The sequence below is a fragment of the Mustela lutreola genome, chromosome 4 (genome assembly GCF_030435805.1).
Source record: "Mustela lutreola isolate mMusLut2 chromosome 4, mMusLut2.pri, whole genome shotgun sequence".
Taxonomy (NCBI): Eukaryota; Metazoa; Chordata; class Mammalia; order Carnivora; family Mustelidae; genus Mustela; species Mustela lutreola.
Window position 1 is genome coordinate 147,951,647 of NC_081293.1, and position 23,074 is coordinate 147,974,720.

General features: G+C 34.1%; 1 protein-coding gene across 1 annotated transcript in view; it reads left to right on the forward strand.

The window, feature by feature from the left end:
- The first annotated feature begins 3,958 nt into the window (after positions 1-3,958).
- Positions 3,959-23,074, forward strand: part of ABCB5 (ATP binding cassette subfamily B member 5) — a 122,732-nt gene continuing 103,616 nt past the window's right edge. The window contains exons 1-6 of the mRNA XM_059171324.1: positions 3,959-4,066; positions 5,366-5,436; positions 7,787-7,841; positions 9,995-10,145; positions 14,368-14,422; positions 22,841-23,032. Of these exons, the coding sequence (XP_059027307.1) occupies positions 5,384-5,436; positions 7,787-7,841; positions 9,995-10,145; positions 14,368-14,422; positions 22,841-23,032 (506 nt within the window). The 5' untranslated portion in view covers positions 3,959-4,066; positions 5,366-5,383. The remainder of the gene's footprint in view (positions 4,067-5,365; positions 5,437-7,786; positions 7,842-9,994; positions 10,146-14,367; positions 14,423-22,840; positions 23,033-23,074) is intronic.

Genomic DNA, 23,074 nt, shown 5'->3' on the forward strand with positions numbered 1-23,074 from the left:
AAAAAAAAAAAGTAAGATCCCTTGTAAACAAAATGTTTCTTTCTAAGTTTATATTTATTTGTACCCTCTGTAGTACTTGCCATGATAACTTCTTTGTACTTACTAACAGCTGACTGACAGGTAGTTCTTTGGCTAAATAAGATGTTCTGAGTTCTATTGCCACATTACCTACTGATTTTTGAATATTACTACCTGATTATCTCATCAGTTTCTCACACTTGACATGTTTCAAACTAATCTTACCTTCCTTTTGAAACATTGTTAGGACATGGAAGAACAAAAGGGCAGCTATCATGGACAACTTATATCTTTTCATATAATGATGACCTCCTCAGTGCCCTTGACTTTTTTTCATCTTGTGTCCCTTTACCTCAATGCACTTTTTCTTTCTACCATATAAATCATACTCCCTCTGCCTGGGATACTCCTTCCTGACTACAAGAACCCCTTTCTTGTAATCCACCTTAAACATTTCCTTCTATAAGAGGTTTTGTCTGACTAGAGAGTTTAATTGCCATATTACTCTTTATGATACCGCCCTATTTTAATTCTATGAATAAAACTTAACACAATCTCATTTTTTTAAAATGCACTCCATGAGATTCTGATAGCAGAGGTCCTTTGTTCACACTTTAAAACTATGCTATGGACAGTAGATAAGAACAGTATGTTGCCATTACACTGTATTTTAAACTTTATTTTTATATTCTTAGTTTTAGGGAAAAAAAGTGCCTTCTATTTTTCAAGACTTTGCATCAAATGCCATAGAATTGTGCTTCTCAAAATTTGATGTGCATACAAACCACCTGGAGAATCTTGTTAAAATGCAGATTCTATTCAGTAGTTTTAGGGCAGGACCCAAAATTCTGCATTTCAGAAATGGATTCTAAAAGGCATGATTCAGTACAGCAACTGTGAAAAACAACATGGGGATTTCTCAAATATGAAAAATGGAAACACCATATGATCCAGCAGTTACATTTCTGGGTATATATTTGAAAGAAATCAAGTCACTATTTTTTTTTAAAGATTTTATTTATTTACTTGATAGAGATCACAAGTAGGTTGGGCAGAGGCCCAACCCACTGAACCACCCAGGCGCCCTCAAATCACTATCTTGAAGATGTTATCTGTTCCCCCATGTTCATTACAGCATTATTTATAATAGCAGAGACATGGAAACAACCTCTAAGTGTCCATCAGCAGAAGAATGAATAAGGAAGATGTGGTGTGTACACAACCATAGACACACACACACACACACACACACACCAAGAATATTATTTCCATAAAAAAAGAAATCCTGCCATTTATGATGAATCATGAGGGCACTATTCTAGGTGAAATAAATCAGAGAAAGACAAGTATCATATGATCTCCTTTATATATGGAATCTAAAAAAAATTATTTACTTTTTTATACACTAACATTGATCAAGAAAGAAAATTTTTAAAAACCATCCCATTATAATAGCATCACGAGAAACAAAAGAATTAGGAATAAACTTAGTTGAGGAGGTGAAAGATGCATACACTGAAAACTACAAAACATTGCTAAAAGAAAGCACAAATGTGAATCCATCCTATGTTCATGGACTGAAAGACTTAATATTGTCAGTTATACTGTTGACAGTATAACTGAAAGTGATCTACAGATTCAATACAATCCTTATCAAAATCCCAGTAATGTTTATTGCATAAACAGGAAAACTCATCCTAAAATTCCTATGTAGTTTTAGTAGCAAATAACAAAACAATCTTGAAAAAGATAGCAAATAACAAATAGCAAAACAATAGAATAATAAATAGCAAAGACAATCTTAAAAATAGCAAAAATAATCTTGAAAATGAAGAAGAAATTTGGAAGACTCACACTTCCTGATTTTAAAACATTACAAAGCTGTAGTAATCAAAACAATGCAGTACTATTGTGAAGACATACAAGCCAATGGAATAGAATAGAGAGCTCAGAAATAAACCCTCACATATGTGATGAAATGATACTCAGCAAGGATGTCAAGATCATTCAATATGGAAAAGATAGCATTTTGAACAGAATGAAACTGCTGCTGGTAAAACTGGATATCTACATATAAGAGAATGAAGTTAGACCCTTCACTTTACACTGTATGGAAATATTAACTCAAAATGAATAAAAGATCTAAATGTAAGGACTAAAACTACAAAACTTTTAAAAGAAAACATAGGGGGAAAGCTGTCTGACATTGGATTTGACAATAATTTCTTGACTATGACACCAAAAGCCCAGGCAACAAAATAAAAAATAGATAAATTTGACTCCAGCAGAATAAAAAACTTTGTGCATCAAAGGATATAATCACAAAACTAAAAAGACCACCCACAGGGGCACCTGGGTGGCTCAGTGGGTTAAAGCCTCTGCCTTTGGCTCAGGTCATGATCTCAGAGTCCTGGGATCGAGCCCCACATTGGGCTCTCTGCTCAGCAGGGAGCCTGCTTCCTCCTCTCTCTCTGCCTACTTGTAATCTCTGTCTGTCGGGTAAATAAATAAAATCTTTAAAAAAAAAAAAAAAAGACCACCCACAAAATGGGAGAGAATATTTGCACATCCTATATCTGATAATGGTTTAATATCCAGAATACATAAGGAATTACAGCTTAACTACAAAATAAAAACATTTTAATGGGCAGGTAACTTAAACAGACATTTCTATACAGAAGACAAAAAAAAATAGCCAATGAAAAATTAAAAGATGCTCAATTTCAGTAATGATTTAGGGAAATACAAATCAAAACCATGATGAGATGCCACTTCACACCTATCAAGATACTGTTATCAATAAACCAGAAAATAAAAAGTTTTAATGAGGATATGGAGAAATTGGAACTCTTGTGCATTGCTGGTGGGAATGTAAAATGGTATAGCCACTGTAACAAACAATATGGCAGTTACTTGAAAAGGTAAGCATAGAATTGCTATATGATCCACAATTTCCACTTCAATTCCAAAACAATTGAGAGAAGGACTCTAATACTTATATACCAATGTTCATAGTAGCATTATTCACAGTCACCAATAGGTGTAAACAGTCCGAATGTCCATCAACTGATGAATGGTTAAACAATGTGGTATATATAATTGATGAAATACTATTAGCCTTAAAAAAGGAATGGAACTTTGATACATGCTATATCGTGGATGAACCTTGAAAGCATGCTGAGTGAAACAAGCCTAACACAAAGGACAAATATTACACTGTTCTACTTATCTGAGTTACCTATATTAGACAACTTCATAGAGATGGAAAGTAGAATGGTAGTCACCAGAAACTGGGAGAGGAAAGAATGGGAGGTTATTATTTAATAGGTACGGAGTTTCAATTTGGCATGATGAAAAAGTTTTGTACTGGTGATCTTTGCACAACATTATGTATGTACTTAATGCCACTGAATGGTAATTTAAGCATGGTTAAAATGTTTAATTTTATTTTATGTATATTCTGCCACAATTAAAAACAAATGATTCTGCATGTCTAATAAAATCTCAGGTGTTAGCTGGTGCTGCTGGTCTTGGAACCACATTGAGTAGCAAGACTATAATATAGAGGAAAAGTGTTGGGGAAGAAGGATTTGTGTGAGTTTCTCAGGAGAAGGGACTGTGTCTTTCTATTTTTGTAGACAGCTGCTACGTTGTACAAGCTCAATACCTTTTTTAGTGAATTTTTGAAGGGATAGGTAAAGAAATACAATCAAATAGGGTAACTAAGAAATGGAATAAAAGAAAGAATGTGTCAGTGAACATGATACAAATATGAGAAAAGCCTAGAAGAAAATCAGGGACACTACAGGTCTTTAAGTGTTTCTTTGAATCACTTGAGTTTTTTTGCTCACTTTGTTTCCCATGTGCAGTATTGCGTGAAGAACATAGTGTGTTTTACCTGGGAATTAAACATTGTTTTAATCTGATATTACAGCATGGTCAGAAAATAAGCTTGGTAAAGCACAACGTGAAAGTACAGTTAGTTATTTGTTGAGGAGAGAAACCACACATGATTTTGGTATAAAGAACATACCATGCACTGACTGAGGTAAGCCATAATTGTTTTTATTTTTTTATGAATTTGTGTATTTTATTATGTAATTGTTAAATTCTATAAAATACAAATGATCAGTAGAGTTGATTATTACTTTCCTTACAAATATGCCAAATAACTGGAGATAATGTAAAGTCAGTATAGCAATTATAAAGATTTCTTATATTATAATCTTATGACCATTGATCCCTGAAAAAGAAATAATATGCCAATGTATTTGTATCATATTTTACTTCTCAGCCACTAAAAAATGACCTGTTGAAATTCATTCCTTCGTGGGGGAGCTTACTATTTAAAAGTGTAGAGGTTTTGGTTTTTGGTTTTGGGGTTTGTTTTTTTTGTTTTTTTGTTTTTGTTTTTGTTTTTGTTTTTGTTTTGATACTTGGATAGTATTTCATTAGTCAGTAATTCTACTCTAGAGTTTATTTTTTTAAAGATTTTATTTATTTGTTTGACAAAGAGAGAGATCACAAGTAGGCAGGCAGAGAGGGGGAAGCAAGCTTCCCACTGAGCAGAGAGCCCGACATGGGGCTCACTTCCAGGACCCTGAGATCATGACTTAAGCTGAAGACAGAAGCTTAACCCATTGAGCCACCCAGGTACCCTCTACTAATATAATAATATTAATACTTCATGGAGTTTAAATCCATATTATTTATAATCATCTCAATATCAGTAATATGTTACATTGCCTAACAAGTGAGACTGAGTCAAAATACATTGCAATGAAATGAAAATTTATGTACATAATTACAATCGTAAGACAGGCTAGGATTCTGAAGTGTCATCCAAAGAAAGAATAAATTATTCTCAATATAATTTTAATGATCAATGGGTTTTCAAAGTATTCTGATTTTTTTGACAGCTATTTATACATGATAGACACTCAAACTTGCTTATACTTAGTAAATTAGAAAGCCCTCCTCGCTAAAACTGCTGACTAACAGAAATTTGCATCAACTTTTTATATCGAAAAGTAAGCATGAGAAGTTTAAAAGGTTCATCAATTACAATCAAATAAGTGGCAGAATAGGAATAAAATCCAGTGTCCTGAAAAAAAAACACATTATCTATGGAATCTGGCTTTCCTTTTATTTCATTTCTAGAATTTTTATTAGCTCCAAATCTAAGCCCAGGATGAAGCAACAAAATTATAAATTCAGTGGTAACATCTGAAAAAATAGCTTCCTAACCAGAAACTTCATTTGGGGTGCTCTTAAGGATGTGAAGAATGCTTTATATCAACTAATGATGACATTTTACACAGTCATGCTATATTTCTTAATATTTCAGAAGAATTGAATTATAAATATGGCAAATTCTGAAAGAGCTGAAGAGATGCATGAAAATTATCAGAGAAATGGGTAAGCTTTTCCTAAATTCTACAAAAAATATTCTGCAACTTCAAATATATCTTATCCTTTTCAAAACTATAGCAAAAATGTTAATAACTTTTTTCTAAAAAGAGCAATGCCTATTTGCATTTTTCTGGACCTCATCTTAATCACTATTACAACTGGCTTAATAGCAACTTTAGGAAGTGTAATAGCTATAGGATTTATTGATTTAGTACTTTTAGTTCTTCAGATCTCTCTTCTGAATTTCTTGTACCTTACCAATATAAGAGGAGAAATACCTGAATATTTTCAATTCAATTCTCCATGGAAATTTTATTCCATGTGGTACAGTTAATGAAAGAAAATACTGGATTCTGTTTATTTTTCACTAAATGGATGTCTGTGTGTCTATGTATGTGTGTATATTATAAAAATTTCCTATACCTATAATCCATTAATTTATAGATTTAAAATTGAAATGGTTTAAAGTCTATTTTAATTTAACTTTTACCATAATAATTGTGTTACACTTAGACAGATAAGCTGTAAAATCCAAGAGCCCTCCTTTTGATCTCCTGTTTCATTAATGCAGGACTACAAATAACCAGAAAGAGAGTTCTCACTGTATCTCAACTCTGATAGAAGAGAGACTTTCAAAAGACTACCTGAATCTTCCTTCAAAGGCTTTTCATGAAGGTCAATGGGTGACAGAAAAGTTTCCCTGAAACAAAATGTATCAAAAGAGAGCATACTGAGTCTTACTCTTTAAAATCAGCATTTGGGAGACACATGGCTGGCTCAGTTGGAGGAGCATGTGACTCTTGATCTCAGGGTGCATGAGTTCAAGTGTTACATCAGGTGTAGAGATTACTTAAATAATAAAATGAAAAACTTTAAAATCAGCATTTGGAATAATGGAAGAGCTATACAATCTTAAAGCACTTGTCATCTATGAAACATCTCAGAGCAGATTGGCCCAGTACTTAAGTAAATTATTAACCTCAAGAGGAATAAAATTAAGTGACTTGTCATTTATCAAAGCTGACAGAACAATATGTTATAAAGCTGAAGAAAGGAGTCAGAAGTTCATCTTTCTATAATGTATTTTTTAGAAAAGTTAATCTGATGACCTCCAGTCTTCCATTAATGTTTAAGAATCTTTTGTGTATGTGCTATTGATGGGAATGCAAGCTGGTGCAACCACTGTGGAAGATAGTATGGAGGTTCCTCAAAAACTTAAAAACAGAGCTACCCTTTGGCCCAGCAATTGCACTACTAGGTATTTATCCAAAGAATACGAAAGTGCTGATTTGAAGGGGCATGTGTACCCCAGTGTTTATAGCAGTAATGTCCACAATAGCCTAACTATGGAAAGAATCCAGTAGTCCAGCAGCAGATGAATGGAAAAAGAAGAGGTTGTGTGTATGTGTGTCACACATACACTGGACTATTACTTATCCATCAAAAAGAATGTGATTTTGTCAGTTGCAATGAGGTGAATGGAACTAGAGGGTGTTATGTGAAATAAGTCAGAGAAAGAAAAAATACCACCTGATTTCACTCATATGTGCAATTTAAGAAACAAAAAAGATGAACATAGGGGAAGGGAAGGAAAAATAATATAAGACAAAAACAGAGGAGGAGACAATCCGTAAAGACTCTGAACTATAAGAAACTGAGGGTTGCTGGAGGGGAGGTGGGTGAAGGGATGGGGCAACTGGGTAATTGACATTAAGGGAGGGCCCTTGATGTAATGAGCACTGAGTGTTGTATGCAACTGATGAACCATTGAATTCTACCCTTGAAATTAATAATACACTATATGTTAACTATATGTTAATGGAATTGAATTGAAGAAAAATACTGTATGGTTCCACTTACATGAGGCACCTAAGGTAGACATTCACAGAGATAGAAAATAGAATGATAGTTGCCTGAAGCTGAAGGCAAGAGAGAAGAAGGAGGATTGTTTAATGATACAGAGCCAGTTTTTCAAAAGAGTTCTGTGGATGGATGGTGGTAATAGTAGCACAATATGAATGTACTTAATACTAATGAACTGTACACTTAAAATTAGTTAAGAGGGTAAATTCTATGTTACCCTTATTTTACCACAATTTTAAAAAATTCTACTTCAGAGGTATGACTTCAGTTGTTACCCTAACTAGTGTAGAGACAGCCAGTGACAACTTATTTTCCCATTGATTATAATACAAATCTTTGTACTATGTATCATTAAGTGTATTTTTAAAATGTCAGTGTTTATGCAGATTTGCTATCAAGAGTGAAATTTGATACATTAGAACAATTTTAATTAGAAAATTTTGCAAGTTATATTCACATTGTAACCTTTCCATTTTCAACATTTATTTTCCAGAAAACCACAAGAACTGCCCAAAGTAAGAAAACAAGTTGTTGGACCTATTGAGATAGTAAGTAAAGTCACTTTAAGAAAGCATGTGTATTGGGCGCCTGGGTGGTTCGGTGGGTTTAAGCCGCTGCCTTTGGCTCAGGTCATGATCCGGGGTGTTCTGGGACGGAGCCCCGCTTCAGGCTCTCTGCTGAGCAGGAAGCCTGCTTCGTCCTCTCTCTCTGCCCGCCTCTCTGCCGACTTGCGATCTCTATCTGTCAAATAAATAAATAAAAGAAAAAAATAAATAAAAGAAAAAAAAAAAAAAGCATGTGTATCCAAAACCTTTAGGGAATTGTCAGTAGTGCTTAAAATGATTGGTAGTTTACATCTATTGGAGGGTAAAGGGAAATTTAAAAAGTTATTAACCAAAATATGATTTCCAATAGGAAAAAATATAATCAAACCAACATTCCCATAATAGAGATGAGAAAAGAAACACAATATTTATTTATACAATGATCCCAATTTTGCAAACAAAAAAACAAAAAAAGTGTGTGTCTATGTGATGCGTAAGTATTGTCAGAAGCTATTTTTTTTATTTTTTTATAAACATATAATGTATTATTAGCCCCAGGGGTACAGGTCTGTGAATCGCCAGGTTTACACATTTCACAGCACTCACCATAGCACATACCCTCTCCAATGTCCATAACCCTCTCCCGACCCCCTCCCCCAGCAACCCTCAGTTTGTTTTGTGAGATTAAGAGTCTCATATGGTTTGTCTCCCTCCCAATCCCATCTTGTTTCATTTATTCTTTTCCTATCCCCCAACCCCCCCCCCATGTTGCATCTCCACTTCCTCATATCAAGGGAGATCATACGATAGTTCTCTTTCTCCGATTGACTTATTTCGCTAAGCATAATACCCGTCAGAGGCTATTTCAAGTGGTGGGGAATTGTGAGTGACTTTTACTATTTTGTGTTTATATTTCAGTATTTTCTAATGAGAATACATTGATATAAGTTGATTTGTTATTTTTGAAGTGTATAAATTCTTTTGAAATAAAAATAATTATCTAAATATTTTATAAAACCTATACATAAAAATGTATATGAGTGCATTTCTTCAGGATTATGTTCAAGGAACATTTTCAGGAATGTGTTCCCAAAACAACTCCTCTCCCTACTCTAATCTCTGTGTTAGCCTGGCTCTCAGTGTCATTAGAAATCTACATGAAACAGTACCTGCTTTTTCAGAAATCAAGTTCTAAAAAATGTGGGACATAGCAGAACATGACAAACTTTATCAAAGAGATAACACACTATTCTGGAGGAAGGTAGAGAAGCAGATACTCTCTTCTCTGTAGTACCAAGTACAATAGTTACTTTGTAACTATTTGGCAGTTACTTTATAAATATTTATTAGCAATCACATGAATAAATGGAAAAACATTAATTTTTTTCAGTCTCAACTCATAAAATATGTACTAAGTTCGTCTTGCTGTTATACAAATCTCATTTTATTTCAGTACCATTATACGTTTTATCTTGACTTCTCAGTAAGATAATAATCCATATTTTCAAATTTTGTTCATGTTTTCATTTGGAATTGTTGGGATCTGCTACAGAATAGAATATAAAGCAATAAGTATTTGGCTTTCAGTTATTTCCTTCCTATTCTAAACAGCTTTGCAAATCGTTATAAACCCTTATTTAAAGAATAGATGTTGTCCTGGGTAGAAAAAAATCCAATGAATTTAAAATAATAATGAAAAATAGGATATATTACATTTGATGAACTAATTTTTACTACATGGTTACTGTTCACTGCACATAGTTGTATCATTGCTGTGATGCTGATACACCTAAGGAGTTGAGAGTTTAAAGTTCAGCTGTCCATAAGCCAAGATACTGTCAGTGCAGTGTTTCCAGAATAAGCCAAATGTTTCTGATTCATACCCACATCTGATCTGACCTGTGTCAGAGATGTCACAGATGTATAATTTGTACTGATTTTGCTACTTTATATTTTTCAACACTTCTTCAAAATGCATTGTAAATCTTTAAGATCAGGGATTTTTTTTTACTTTATTTACAAATACCTTTCCACAATTTTATACATTTATTTAGTATCCTAATTTATAAAATAACATTTACTCGATGACAAAAACATAGGCTCATTTTGGTTTTGTTTTTCATAGCTATAATGCCACCATGTTTTGTTTTCCTCAGTTCCGCTTTGCTGATGGACTGGACATCACACTCATGATCTTGGGATTACTGGCATCACTGGTGAATGGAGCCTGTCTTCCTCTAATGTCGCTGATTTTAGGAGAAATGAGTGATGACCTTATTAGTGGGTGTCTAAGCAAAACCAATACAAGTGAGTACAATATTTACTTTTCTGTATTTCTGGGTCTTAAATAAAAGCCTTAAATAAAACAGAGAGCTCATAATACAGATTTTTGTATTATCAAACAGTTTCTACATAATATGTATATAAGTCATTTATTCTTCTATGTTACTAGGGACAAAAGAGTCAAAATTTGTTTTAGCCTTTGTCAAAGAAACAGAATCAGTAAGATATGAGTGTGTGTGTGTGTGTGTGTGTGTAAATTTCTAGAGATAGAGACAGAGAAAAAGAAATTTATCTTAAGGAATTGGTTCATGCCGTTATGGCAGCTGCATGTCCAGAATTTGTAGGGTGGGCCAGCAGGCTGGAGACCCAGGAGTGAACTGCTCATGGTATATAAAAATCATCTGAGACTGAGTATACCTCACCTTTTCTCTCTAGGAAATTAAAATAATTTTCATGAGAAGTGATGATTTTAACATGATTTAACCAAAGGCTCAGGTCGTTCCAGGGCACTGATCTATAATTCACCCTTTAAAAAGGAGCAGCCAAGAATGACATTAATAGTATGTCATTAATAGTTTCACTAATAGTATGTATATATGCATGGCATTGTAGAACATAATGCAGCAAGGAAGCCAAACTGAACATGCAGAAAATTATGGTACTGGAGACAAAAACCCTGAATAAAGATAGGAGGGAAATCTAGCAATCAGATGTGGGTGAAAAAGGGGTTCTGTATTCCCATAATTATAGACGTCCTCCATATATCTTACCTTCATTGTATCCTATTTCAAGATCATGTCCTTAAAGGTAACATTCTTTAGATATAAACCCAGCAGTTCTATGCACTGACATACTAAGTATCCATAGTCTTTTTTTATCTGATGGATATTATAAATTTTAGTAACTCCCTGATTTTATATGTTTTCCTCCAAATTAACACAATTAACACAGTAGAAAACATCCCTGTGGCTATTTATTATAACTGAGGTAAATGTATCATTAAAACCTGGACTGTCTTGGGATGGTCCACTCTCACCACTGTTGTTCAACATAGCACTGGAAGTCCTAGTCTCAGCAATCAGACAAAATAAATAAATAAATAAAAATGAAAAGTATCCAAATCAGCAGAGAAGACGTCAGACTTTCACTCTTTGCAGATGACATGTAGGAAACCTGAAAGACTTCACCAAAAAATTTCTAGAACTGATAGAAGAATTCAGCATAGTCAAGGATATAAAATCATTGCACAGAAGTCTGTTGTATTTCTATACACTGGCAGTGTATACAATTGCACCAAAAACCGTAAGATACCTAGGAATAAACCTAACCAAGGAGGTAAAATATCTGTACTCTAAATGCTACAGAGCACTTATGAAAGAAATTGGGGAATACATAAAGAAATAAAAAAATATTCCATGCTCATGGATTTGAAGAACAAATATTATTCAAATGTCTTTGTTTCCTAGAACAATCTACATATTCAGTATAATCCCTATCAAAATACTACCACTGTTTTTCACAGACCTAGAACAAACAATCCTAAAATTTGTGTAGAACCAGAAAAGACCCCATATAGCTAAAGTAATGTTAAAAAAGGAGAACCAACTTTTGTAGCAACATGGATAGGACTGGAAGAGATTATGCTGAGTGAAATAAGTCAAGCAGAGAAAGTCAATTATCATATGGTTTCACTTATTTGTGGAGCATAACAAAAAGCATGGAGGACATGGGGAGTTAGAAAGAAGGGGGTTGGGGTAAATTGGAAGGGGAGGTGAATCATGAGAGACTATGGCCTCTGAAAAACAATCTGAGGGGTTTGAAGTGGCGGGGGGGTGGGAGGTCGGGGTACCAGGTGAGGGGTATTATAGAGGGCACGGATTGCATGGAGCACTGGGTGTCGTGAAAAAATAATGATACTGGTATGCTGAAAATAAATAAATAAATAAATAAATAGGAACCAAACCTGGAGGCATCACAATTCTAGACATCAAGCTATATTACGAAGCTGTAACCATCAAGACAGTAGGGCACTGGCACAAAAACAGATGCATAGATCAGTGGAAAGAATAGAGAGCCAAGAAATGGACCCTCAACTCTATTGTCAACTAATCTTTCAGAAAAGCAGGAAAGAGTGTCCAATGGAAAAAAGTCTCTTCAACGAACGGTGTTGGGAAAATTGGACAGTCACAAGCAGAAGAATGAAACTGGACCACTTTCTTACACCATACAGAAAAAGAAACTCAAAATGGATGAAAGACCTAAATGTGAGACAAGAATCCATCAAAATCCTAGAGGAGGATACAGGCAGCAGCCTCTTCGACCTCACTCGCAGCAACTTCTTGCTAGACCTGTCTCCAGAAGCAAGGAAAACAAAAGCAAAAATGAACCACTGGGACTTCATCAGGATAAAAAGCTTTTGCACAGCAAAGGAAACAATCAACAAAACTAAAAGGCAATCTATTGAATGGGAGAAGATACTCAAAAGTGACATATCAGATAAAGGGCTGGTATCCAAAATCTATAAAGAACTTATCAAATTCAACACCGCAAAACTAAAAAACCCAGTCAAGAAAGGGACAGAAGACATGAAGAGAGATTTCTCCATAGAAAACATGCAAATGGCCAACAGACACATGAAAAGATGCTCAACATCACTTGGAGTCAGGGAAATATGAGTCAAAACCATTAATGCCCCCTCACACAGGTCAGAATGGCTAAAATGAACAATTCAGGAAATAACAGATGTTGGCAAGAATGGGGAGGAAATTGGAATTCTCTTACACTATAGGTGGGAACGCAATCTGGTGCAGCCACTGTGGAAAACAGCATGGAGGTTCCTCAAAAAGTTAAAAATAAAGCTACCCTATGGCCCAGCAATTGCACTACTAGGTATTTACCCAAAGGATATAAAAGTGCTGATTCAAAGGGGTACATGCATCCCAGTGTTTATATCAGTAATGTCCACAATAGCCAAACTATGGAAAGAGCCCAGATGTCTAGTAACAGATGATATATATATATATATATATCATCAAAAAGAATGAAATCTTGCCATTTGCAATGACATGGATGGAACTAGAGGGTGTTATGCCAAGTGAAATAAGTCAGTCAGAGAAAGACAAATACCACCTGATTTCACTCATATGTGGAATTTAAGGAAAAAAAAAAACAGACAAACATAGGGGAAGGGAAGGAAAAAATAAGACAAAAACAGAGAAGGAGACAACCCATAGAGACTCTTAACTATAGGAAACAAACTGAGGGTTGCTGAAGAGGAGGTGGGTGGGGGAATGGGGTAACTGGGTGATGGACATTAAAGGAGGGCATTTGATGTAATGAGCATTGGGTGTTATATGCAATTGGTGCATCTCTAAATTCTACTCCTGAAAATAATAATACACTATATGTTAATTAAATTGAATTTAATAAAAAAAATTTTTAAACCTGTACTCTTTTTTTTTAGACATAAGCCTAGCTTTTATATACTATACCCCCTTCTGTGTCCTATTTAACTTTAAATACTAATTTATATCCTCTTGTTTTCCACCTGAAGGCTAATCTTTCAAATGTCCCAGTCTTGTTTGAGCAGAATAAAACCATCACTTACACCTCTGGATCCTTCATGTGATGATCTCCTGTCTCCAGTTATTGATTTTTAGTATTTTAATGATAGAAAGATTAAGGATGTGATTCTGTTTATTAAACAAATGGAGCCACCAATTCACTGAGTAAATATTTAACTGCCAACCATGTCCTTCTCTCCAAATTAATGAGTGAAAGGAGGAGGAAAAAAAAAACTTAGCAACCCTAAGTCAATATGCTTGGGAATATTCCTTTTGTTAGAGCTGCTTTATAATAGATTCCCTTACCAGCTCTAGATAGGATGGTCAGTACATAGCAACTGATATTGCTTTGAATTATAATTTTTGGTTTTGCTTAAGGCTTCGACAGGTTTTTTGAATTTCATTATGTAGGCTGTCAAATGTGGTGAACATGTAAAGAGGTTTGGTAAAGGTTTAGATAAATACATTGATATCATTGGTATATCATGACATATTATTAAAGAGACCAGAGATTACTATTTCAAATTTTAGTTTAAAGATTAGAAAGTTAACATTATTATAAATCTAAGATAATAAGTTCATTTTCTTGAGAATGTATTATATTTGGTTTGGAGTGCTATGTATGAAACAGTGTGGTCAATTATGAATTAATTGCTTTCAAAATTTAAAACACTGTTTTACAGCAAATTACCAGAATTGTACTCAGTCTCAAGAGAAGCTGAATGAAGATATGATTAAGTAAGTCCAAAAAAAATGTTAATATCATGTGTGTTGCATGCTGCTTTATTCAGTACTTACAAGGAAGAAACTGGGGTTTGGTGATGAATATCACATGTAAGTGATTAAAGCAAATGAGTCCTTTTCTTTAAATATATTATTTTTAAATTTAAAAATTAAATATACATAAATTTTTCTTTAATTTGAAAGGTTCATATGTAGGCTCATTTGCTTTAAGTTGTATTTGACAAAATTTTCATGAAAATAAAATTCATTTTGGAATTTGCATTTTTAGGCAAAAGAATTTGTTTTTCCTTTTTTTCCAAATTATTTTCCTTATGAACCTTATAGAAAAATGCTATTTCTATACACTTTAAAAACCAAAGAGTCATGAGCAACAATATTAAAAATAATAAAATAATTTTAAAAATTAAAACAAGAAAGTTTTATTGACTAATTTTGGAGACTAATTTTCAGACTATTAAAGTAATGTTGTATTCATACTAAAAATGATAAAATCTGGGGGCGCCTTGGTGGCTCAGTCATTAAGTGCCTGCCTTTGGCTCAGGTCATGATCCCAGGGTCCTGGGGTTGAGCCCTGCATCGGTCTCCCTGCTCAGTGGGGAGCCTGCTTCTCCCTCTCCCTCTCCCCCTGCTTGTAGTACCTCTCTCACTGTCTCTCTCTCTCTCTGTTAAATAAAGAAATAAAATCTTTAAGGTAAAATAAATAAATAAATATTGTAAAATCGGAAGTAAGTAATTTATAAGGACATTCAGTTTTTGTAGTTTCTGTATGCAACAGTATCATTTCCTTTGTCATGTGTTAAGTTTATTAACACTTTAACTGCATTACTGTATTTGCTGGACTTTCGTAATATCTCATTAAAATTATGAGAGTTTTTGCTACAAACCTAAGAGATCCCTCATTTTTCTCCAAAAAGTGAAGCCTGCGTGTTGCACAACCCAAGGGACACTTACCACATTGCAGTGAAGCTCTCTGGACCATAATTCTTGACCTGCACTGTCTAGTATGTTAGCCACAGCTACATATGGTTACTTAAATTTGAATCAATTAAAACAATAAAACCTAAGTATTTAGTTCCTCATTCCCAGTCACATTTCAAGTGTTCAGTAGTCACATTTGGCTGGTGCCATCTTGTATATTACTGATAACAGAACATTTTCTTCATCACAGAATTTATTGTACAGCACTGTTCTATGCAATGTAAATGGCGCCCTCTCCAGTTGTACTTTGCTGGAGCCTCAGCTTTCTTTGAGAGACAGCTGGTTTTTAGCAACCTTTACATAGAATTTCCTTATATTGGCTCTTTTGAAAATTTATGGTTAAAATCCAGTGTATTTCCTTCCACTGAATTCTGTTTCTACAATGTCAAACTGGGGTTCTGATGTATAATCATGAATTTTTAGTTTCTTACAAAGAAGTTTGGAACTTTTAAATATAGGAACATCCATTTAAAAAAAAACAGATTAAAAAAAGAATAAAATGAAAAGGCATGTCTATGTACAATTATTAGAAGGTCACAAAATCTACCAAAAAAATTCTTAACATTTATACTATAAAATCTGTTATGCTGTTGTTTCTCAAACTGGTGTTCTGTTTTGGAATATTTGGAATACATGAGGAAAACAAGTTTCCGTGGTCAAATGGGTTTTGAAAATTCTGTATATAATAGCCTCCTCTTGGATACATACAGTATAGATAAGTGTAGTAAAACTCCATTTACTCTAAGTTATTAAACCTGTTTGAGTATAAAACCCAATTTTTTTCCCCAAACACCTGCTAACAGCTGGTGAAACTAATGTTTTGATATAACATTTTGGGGAATCGTTGCTTTATATCTATTTTTTTTTTTTTTTGGATGAGGAAAAGGTAATACCTCTTTCAGCTATAATCATCAGGAACCAAAGAATTTTATTCCACCTTTTATTTTCCAAAGACAGTAACTTATACCTTTATGTAAGTTTAACATTTTATTTTATTTTTTATTATGTTCTGTTAGCCACTGTATAGAACATAATTCATTTTTGATATAGTGTTCAGTGATTCATTAGTTAAGTATAACACCCAGTGTTTATCACAGCATGTGCCCTAATACCTATCACCCTGTTTCTCTCCCACCCCACCCTTCTCCCCTTTGAATCTCCCAGATTTGGATTCAACAAGAAAATATTTAACTATTTTCAGAGTATTTGGTAAATAAAGCAAGGACACAGGTTGAACATTAAGTTTAACGTTTTAATGTTCAACCTGTGTCCTTGTTTTATTTACCAAAAATTCTGAAAATAATTGAGTATTTTCTTGTTGAATCCAAATCATAATGACTAAATAGTACCAAGATTATTGCTGGTAAATATGATGCCTCCTCTTGCCTCAAGAGTTAATTAATTAAATCCATATGAACTTCTAAGCAACTTGCTCCCTCCCTTCTACTACTTCTGATACATCTTTCATAGTCTACTTTAAAGGGGCAAACTATATGACCATGGTTGCATTAGATTTAGTTCAGTTGCATTTCATGTAAAATCCATTATAATAGTTGTATAACCATGATAGAAGTTATTTCTCTCACCTAAAAATATCTGAACGTAGGTAGTCTATGTATGAAATACGGCTTAAAAGCCATTAGGGACTTGGCACCCTCTGTCTTTGTACTGGTCCTATCACCACATCTGTTTTAGCAGGGCATATTGCCACTTCAAATAAAATGGAAGTTCTGTTATTTAGGAAGAAGATAAAATCGGATATCAGCCAATACCAATTTCTGCTGCACCAAGTAGTGGCCTAGAATAATTCCCAGATTGTGTACAGTGGGACTATTAATAGGTGATATATTGTAAAAGGAGATAGATGTTCATAGTTAATTGGTCTGAGACAATTGAACTGAATTGAAGAACAAAATTAAACAATTTCCTTACATTTAAAAATTTTTTTTTTGTTATGTTCCTGTATATTATGTTTCCGAGGAAGAATGATGCTAGGTATACAGGGTTTCCCAAATCTACTTGAGAAACGTTTTTCCTCAGAAATACTGGTAAAGTGATTCAGATATTACATTCAGGATTCAGATCATGGATTCAGGATTCAGATCGTGGGCTATGCCACTTTTTAACTACAGAAGCTGTTGGGTAACTTCTGTAAGCTTTGGTTTCTTCGTATGTGACATGAGGTGTTAATACTTCCTAAAGATTCAGTAAAACTCAGATGTCAAGGGCTTGACATAATATTTAACACAAAATAAGTGTTCAATAAGTGAAGCCATCAAATCAGCCTTAATTTGCAAGCAGTTTTGAATCAGAAGACTTAGACCATGAAGGCAGTCTCATTTCCTTATGCAAAATAAAATACTCGGGCTCTGGGACTACTGATGTTTGTTCTTTTGGGACTACTGAGGTTTCTTTTCCTGGGTCCCAGGTAGTTTGGATGTCTGATTACTGGATAAATGAAGGGTTAGTAAGTATAGTATCTTCCTTTCAAAATAAATTGAATGTGTTGCTTTCTTTGTTTTTAAGAAATAATCTCTTAAAAAGTGCATCAGTTCTTCTGTAAAATTATTTTAACTACTTTTTCTGATTAAATGCTTAATAGTTTCATTGTAAATCATGTAAAAAGGCACAAAGAAAAATAAATCACTGATAATCCTGCCATTAATATATAATTAGCATTAGTTTTAGTTTACATTATTACAACTTTTTTACATGTATGTGTATGCATATATAATTTTAATATAATTAGAATTATACTGTTTGCATGATTTTAATAGCTTTATTGAGGCATAATTTCCTTATCATAAAACTCAAAGTCTTAACTGTACAATTCAATGAGTTTCAGTAAACTGACAGAGTTGTGCAACCATCACCACAATCCATTTTTAGCCTACTTCTACTACTCTGCAGAGATCCCTCTTTTGTAGTCAATCCCCATTCCCACACTCAGCCCCCAAGCAACCATTTACCTGTTTTCTGTCTAAAGATTTTCATCACCTGGACTTTGTATGTGTGTGGAAACACATAAAATGTAGGGTATCTGGCTTCTTTTCTTTATTAGCATAATGTTTTTGAGTTTCATCCATTTTATAACATGTGTCAGTAGTTTATTCCTTTTAATTGCTTAGTAGTAATTCATTGCTGGGGTACACCTGCAGTATTTATCTGTTCACTAGTTGATGGAAAATTTGAATGTTTCTGGTTTGGGGCTGTTTATAAATAATGCTTCTGTGAACATCAATATAGAAGTCTCTGTGTATGCATACATTTCTATTTCTCTTGGGTAGATACCTAGAGGTGGAATTGCTAGGTCATATGTTAAGTTGTGAATGTCTTTTTAAGAAACTACCAAACTGTTTTCCAAAGTGGCTATACCATTTTGCTTTTTCACCAACAATGTGTAAGCATTCCAATTTCTCCATATCCTTGTCAACATTTGGTTTTGTCTGTCTTTTTTATTATAATCATGGTTGTAGGTGGAGTGATACATTGTGGCTTTAACTTGCATTTCTACAGTGACTAATAGTGAGCACTATTTTCATTACTTTTTAAGCATTCATATATTTTCTTTGGTTAAATGTGTTTAAATATTTTGCCTATTTTTTAATTGCATCATTTGTCTTATTACAGAATTATGAGAATTCTATTTTATAAATTCTAGATGTAAGTTCTTTGTCCTATGTGTGATTGGCAAATACTTTCTTCTAGTCTGTAGGTAGTCTTTTCATTTTATTAAAGGTTTCTTTTGAAGCCCAGAAGTTTTAAATTTTGATGGTGATGTACAATTTATCAAGTTTTTCTTTTATGGATTGTGCCTTTGGATGTTAAGAATTCTATGTCTAAACCAAGATCATGAAGATTTTCTCCTACAGTTTCTATTAGGGCTTTGAATATTTTAGCTCTTACACTTAGGTCTGTGATCCATTTTGAGTTTATTTTTGTGACTGTTATGAGGTAAGATTCTAACTTTTTTTGAATATGGCTATATCCATTTGTCCTGGCACTATTCTTTGAAAAAATTGTCTGTTCTCCTTTATCCTATTCTCATTGGCATCTTTGCTAAAAATCAGTTGTCCAAATATAAGGATTAGTTTCTGTTCTCTCAATTTTGCTGCATTTATTGTTATATCTATTCTTAGGCCAGTATCATACTGTCTGGATTAGTGCAATTTTAGGAAATAAATAAATAAATAAATAAAACCAAAAATTGTAAGTCCTCCAACTTTGTTCTTAAAAATTATCTTGGGTCTTCTGAGTTCTCTTCATTTCTGTACGTTTTGGGATCATCTTGCCAATTTCTGCCAAAAAATCTCCTGGGACTTTTGATAGGGATTGTGTTGAATCTGTACATCAATTTGAGGATATTGTCATCTTAACAACATTGAGTCTTCCAATCCATGAACATGGATTACCTCTCCATTTATTTATATCTTCTTTAATTTCTATCAACAGTGTTTGTAGTTCAGTGTTCAGATCCTGCATTTCTTCTTTTGATTTGCTTTTATAACCCATTTTCCTCTTAAAATATTGTAAACATTAGAAAACAGTCAACTCTTATTATTTACAACAGTTATTAAAGTTGTCATGAATACTGAATTTGCAAATATTAAACCATTGTTAGTAGGGTAAATACAGGGTTAGGTTCCTGTGACCCTATGGTCACATTTTCATCATTCAACACAAAACCTCAAATTATGTGTATTTCCATTTAAAGACAACCTATTTAAAAAACAATTATCATATGATCTCTCTGATATGAGGAATTTGAGAGGCAGGGTGGGGGGCTTGGGGTAGTAGGAAAGGAAAAAATGAAACAAGATAGGATCTGGAGGGAGATAAACCATAAGAGATTTGTAATCTCACAAAACAGAGGGTGGCTGGGGGGGTAGAGGGGTAGGTATAGGGTGGTTGGGTTATACACATTGGAGAAGGTATGTACTATGGTGAGTGCTGTGAAATGTGTAAGCCTGATGATTCATAGACCTGTTCCCCTGGGGCTAATGATACATTATATGCTAATAAAATAATTTTTTAAAAAGACAATTTATTTAATATATGTTGTTGATTCATTAACATTGAATTCAGAGTCAATAGCACTATAACTCATGCCAGAATGACACCTATCTAACACATATATTTTCTCCATAGGACACATCACAGCTTTCTTACACTTAGGAATACTAGAGAGCACTTAAACATGCTGCCTAGGAGTCACTTTAAACAGTGGAATCATCAAAAATTAAATAAAAACACAAAAATCAGAAAAATGTGGCACTACATAGACCACAAAAATGGCACTTGTTCACAGTGTGAAAGCTGAAACAAGAAGGCAGAGTGTTGCCTTGTTCAACCTCAGCTGGGAACATCTTTGTTGGGCAGCTCAGATTTTTTATACTCTATGCATGTCCATGAGTAACAATGAAAACATCTGAGTATTTATTTGGGGGTTAAAAATAAGCTTTAGTGACCAAGCAGATTTGCCAACACATAAACTGGGAATAATGGGGAGCAACTGTATGTTCTTTTGTGTTTTCCTTGATACTTTACTTTCCTGGCTTTCTACCTACCATGTTGGCCACTCTCCAGCTTGCTTTGCAATTCTTTCTCTTTACCCCAAACTCTACCATGTACCTGAGCTGATTCCTTGGTCCTCTATCTTTTTCATCTACACTTAATTTTCTTTCTCTGTGGGTAGTCTCAGTCTGCCCTTTGTTTTAATTACCACCTACAAGCTGATGACTTTCAAATTTACATCTCTAGCCGAGACCCTGCCCAACTATTTCAGACTCTCATTTTCAGCTTGCTTTTTTTTTTTAAGATTTTATTTATTTATTTGACAGACAGAGATCACAAGTAGGCAGAGAGGCAGGCAGAGAGAGAGGAGGAAGCAGGCTCCCCGCTGAGCAGAGAGCCCGATGTGGGGCTCGATCCCAGGACTCTGGGATCATGACCTGAGCCGAAGGCAAAGGCTTTAACCCACTGAGCCACCCAGGCGCCCCTCTCATTTTCAGCTTCTTATTTAAAACCCACTTTGATGTTTAATAGGCACCTTGGTCCTAATGTATCTAAATCAAAACACATAATAGCTCTTACAAACTAAACTCCTGCTTCAGTTTGTTTCACTTCCATTTATTCTTCATAGAGGAGCCAGACTGATCTTTTTTAAAGTTGAACTGATAAGGGCATCCCATGCTTAAATTTTCCAATGGTCTACCTTTTTTCTTAAAATAAAAGCTGTGCAGGGCACCTGGGTGGCTCAGTGGATTAAAGCCTCTGCCTCTAGCTCAGGTCATGATCACAGGATCCTGGGATCGAGCCCAACATCGGGCTCTCTGCTCAGCAGGGAGCCTGCTTCCTCCCTCTCTCTCTGCCTGCTTGTGATCTCTGCCTGTCAAATAAATAAAATCTTTTTAATAAATAAATTAATTAATTAAAACATGCAATGTACCACGGCTGCTTACAATATTTGCTAAATTCTCTGACCTAATCATTTCATACCATTTTGGAGTTCTTTTGTTCCTGTAATATGCTAAGGTTTTTCCTGCCTCAGATACCTTATTATTTTCTCTCCTTTTTCTCTATTATTTTTCTCGCTTTTCTTGCTCTTTTTATGGCTAGCTCCATTTTACCTTTTGGAATCCAGCTCTTTTACTTCCTCAAAAAAGTTTTTCTTAACCATTCTATCTGTATTAGCTCTCCCAACCCACCTTTTACTCACTGGTTATTCTGTGACTTATCGCCCTGTTTACTTCCCTCATAGAACAACCAAAAATTATTTTTCTATGTGTATTGTCTGTCTCCTCCCACCAGGATATAAATTCTTACACCAGTATGTAAATAAAGGAAGGCCTTATCTTGCTCATGACTGTATCTCTAAAATGCCACACATAGGGGGTACCTAGTATATATTTTTTAAATGAGTCCATTTATCTGGTCTCCAGTTAGATTGTTTTCAGCTCTTCTTTTTTGTTGCTAACTACCATGACCATCCAGCTAGATTAATCTTTTTACATATTTCCTTAGGGCAAATTCCTAAAGTTGAATTTTGTATTTAATAGTATATATATATATATTTTTTAAACTATTTTGTACTAGACTACTATCATTTCTTCATCCACCTATTCCATGTACAACTATCTTAATTACTTCAGTGTAACTTTCCTAATGAAAGTATTAAAAATTATTGAAAGAAGATATAAGTAGCAAGTGTTATAAAACAGTAGTTTCTACTAATTAAGAGAGACGCACTCTAGACTGGAGAAACCTAGAATTTTGTGTTCAATGTACTTTACTTCTCATGGAGATTTATTTTGACTTATTTTATAGGTTATAGCACAAGTTCTCTCAATCAAATATTATGACATCTCATTTTTTTTTATCAAAGGGGAAAACTGCACTTGAGTCTCACTAATATTTCCAATAATCATTTTTCAGGTTGACTCTGTATTATACTGGAATAGGAGTTACTGCCTTGGTTTTTGGCTACATGCAGATTTCCTTTTGGGTTATAACAGCAGCACGACAGACCAAAAGAATTCGAAAACAATTTTTCCATTCAGTTTTGGCACAGGACATCAAATGGTTTGATGGTTGTGACATTGGTGAATTTAACACTCGCATGACTAAGTAAGAGGATTGATGTGTAGTATATCGACTTTGTTTTCATAT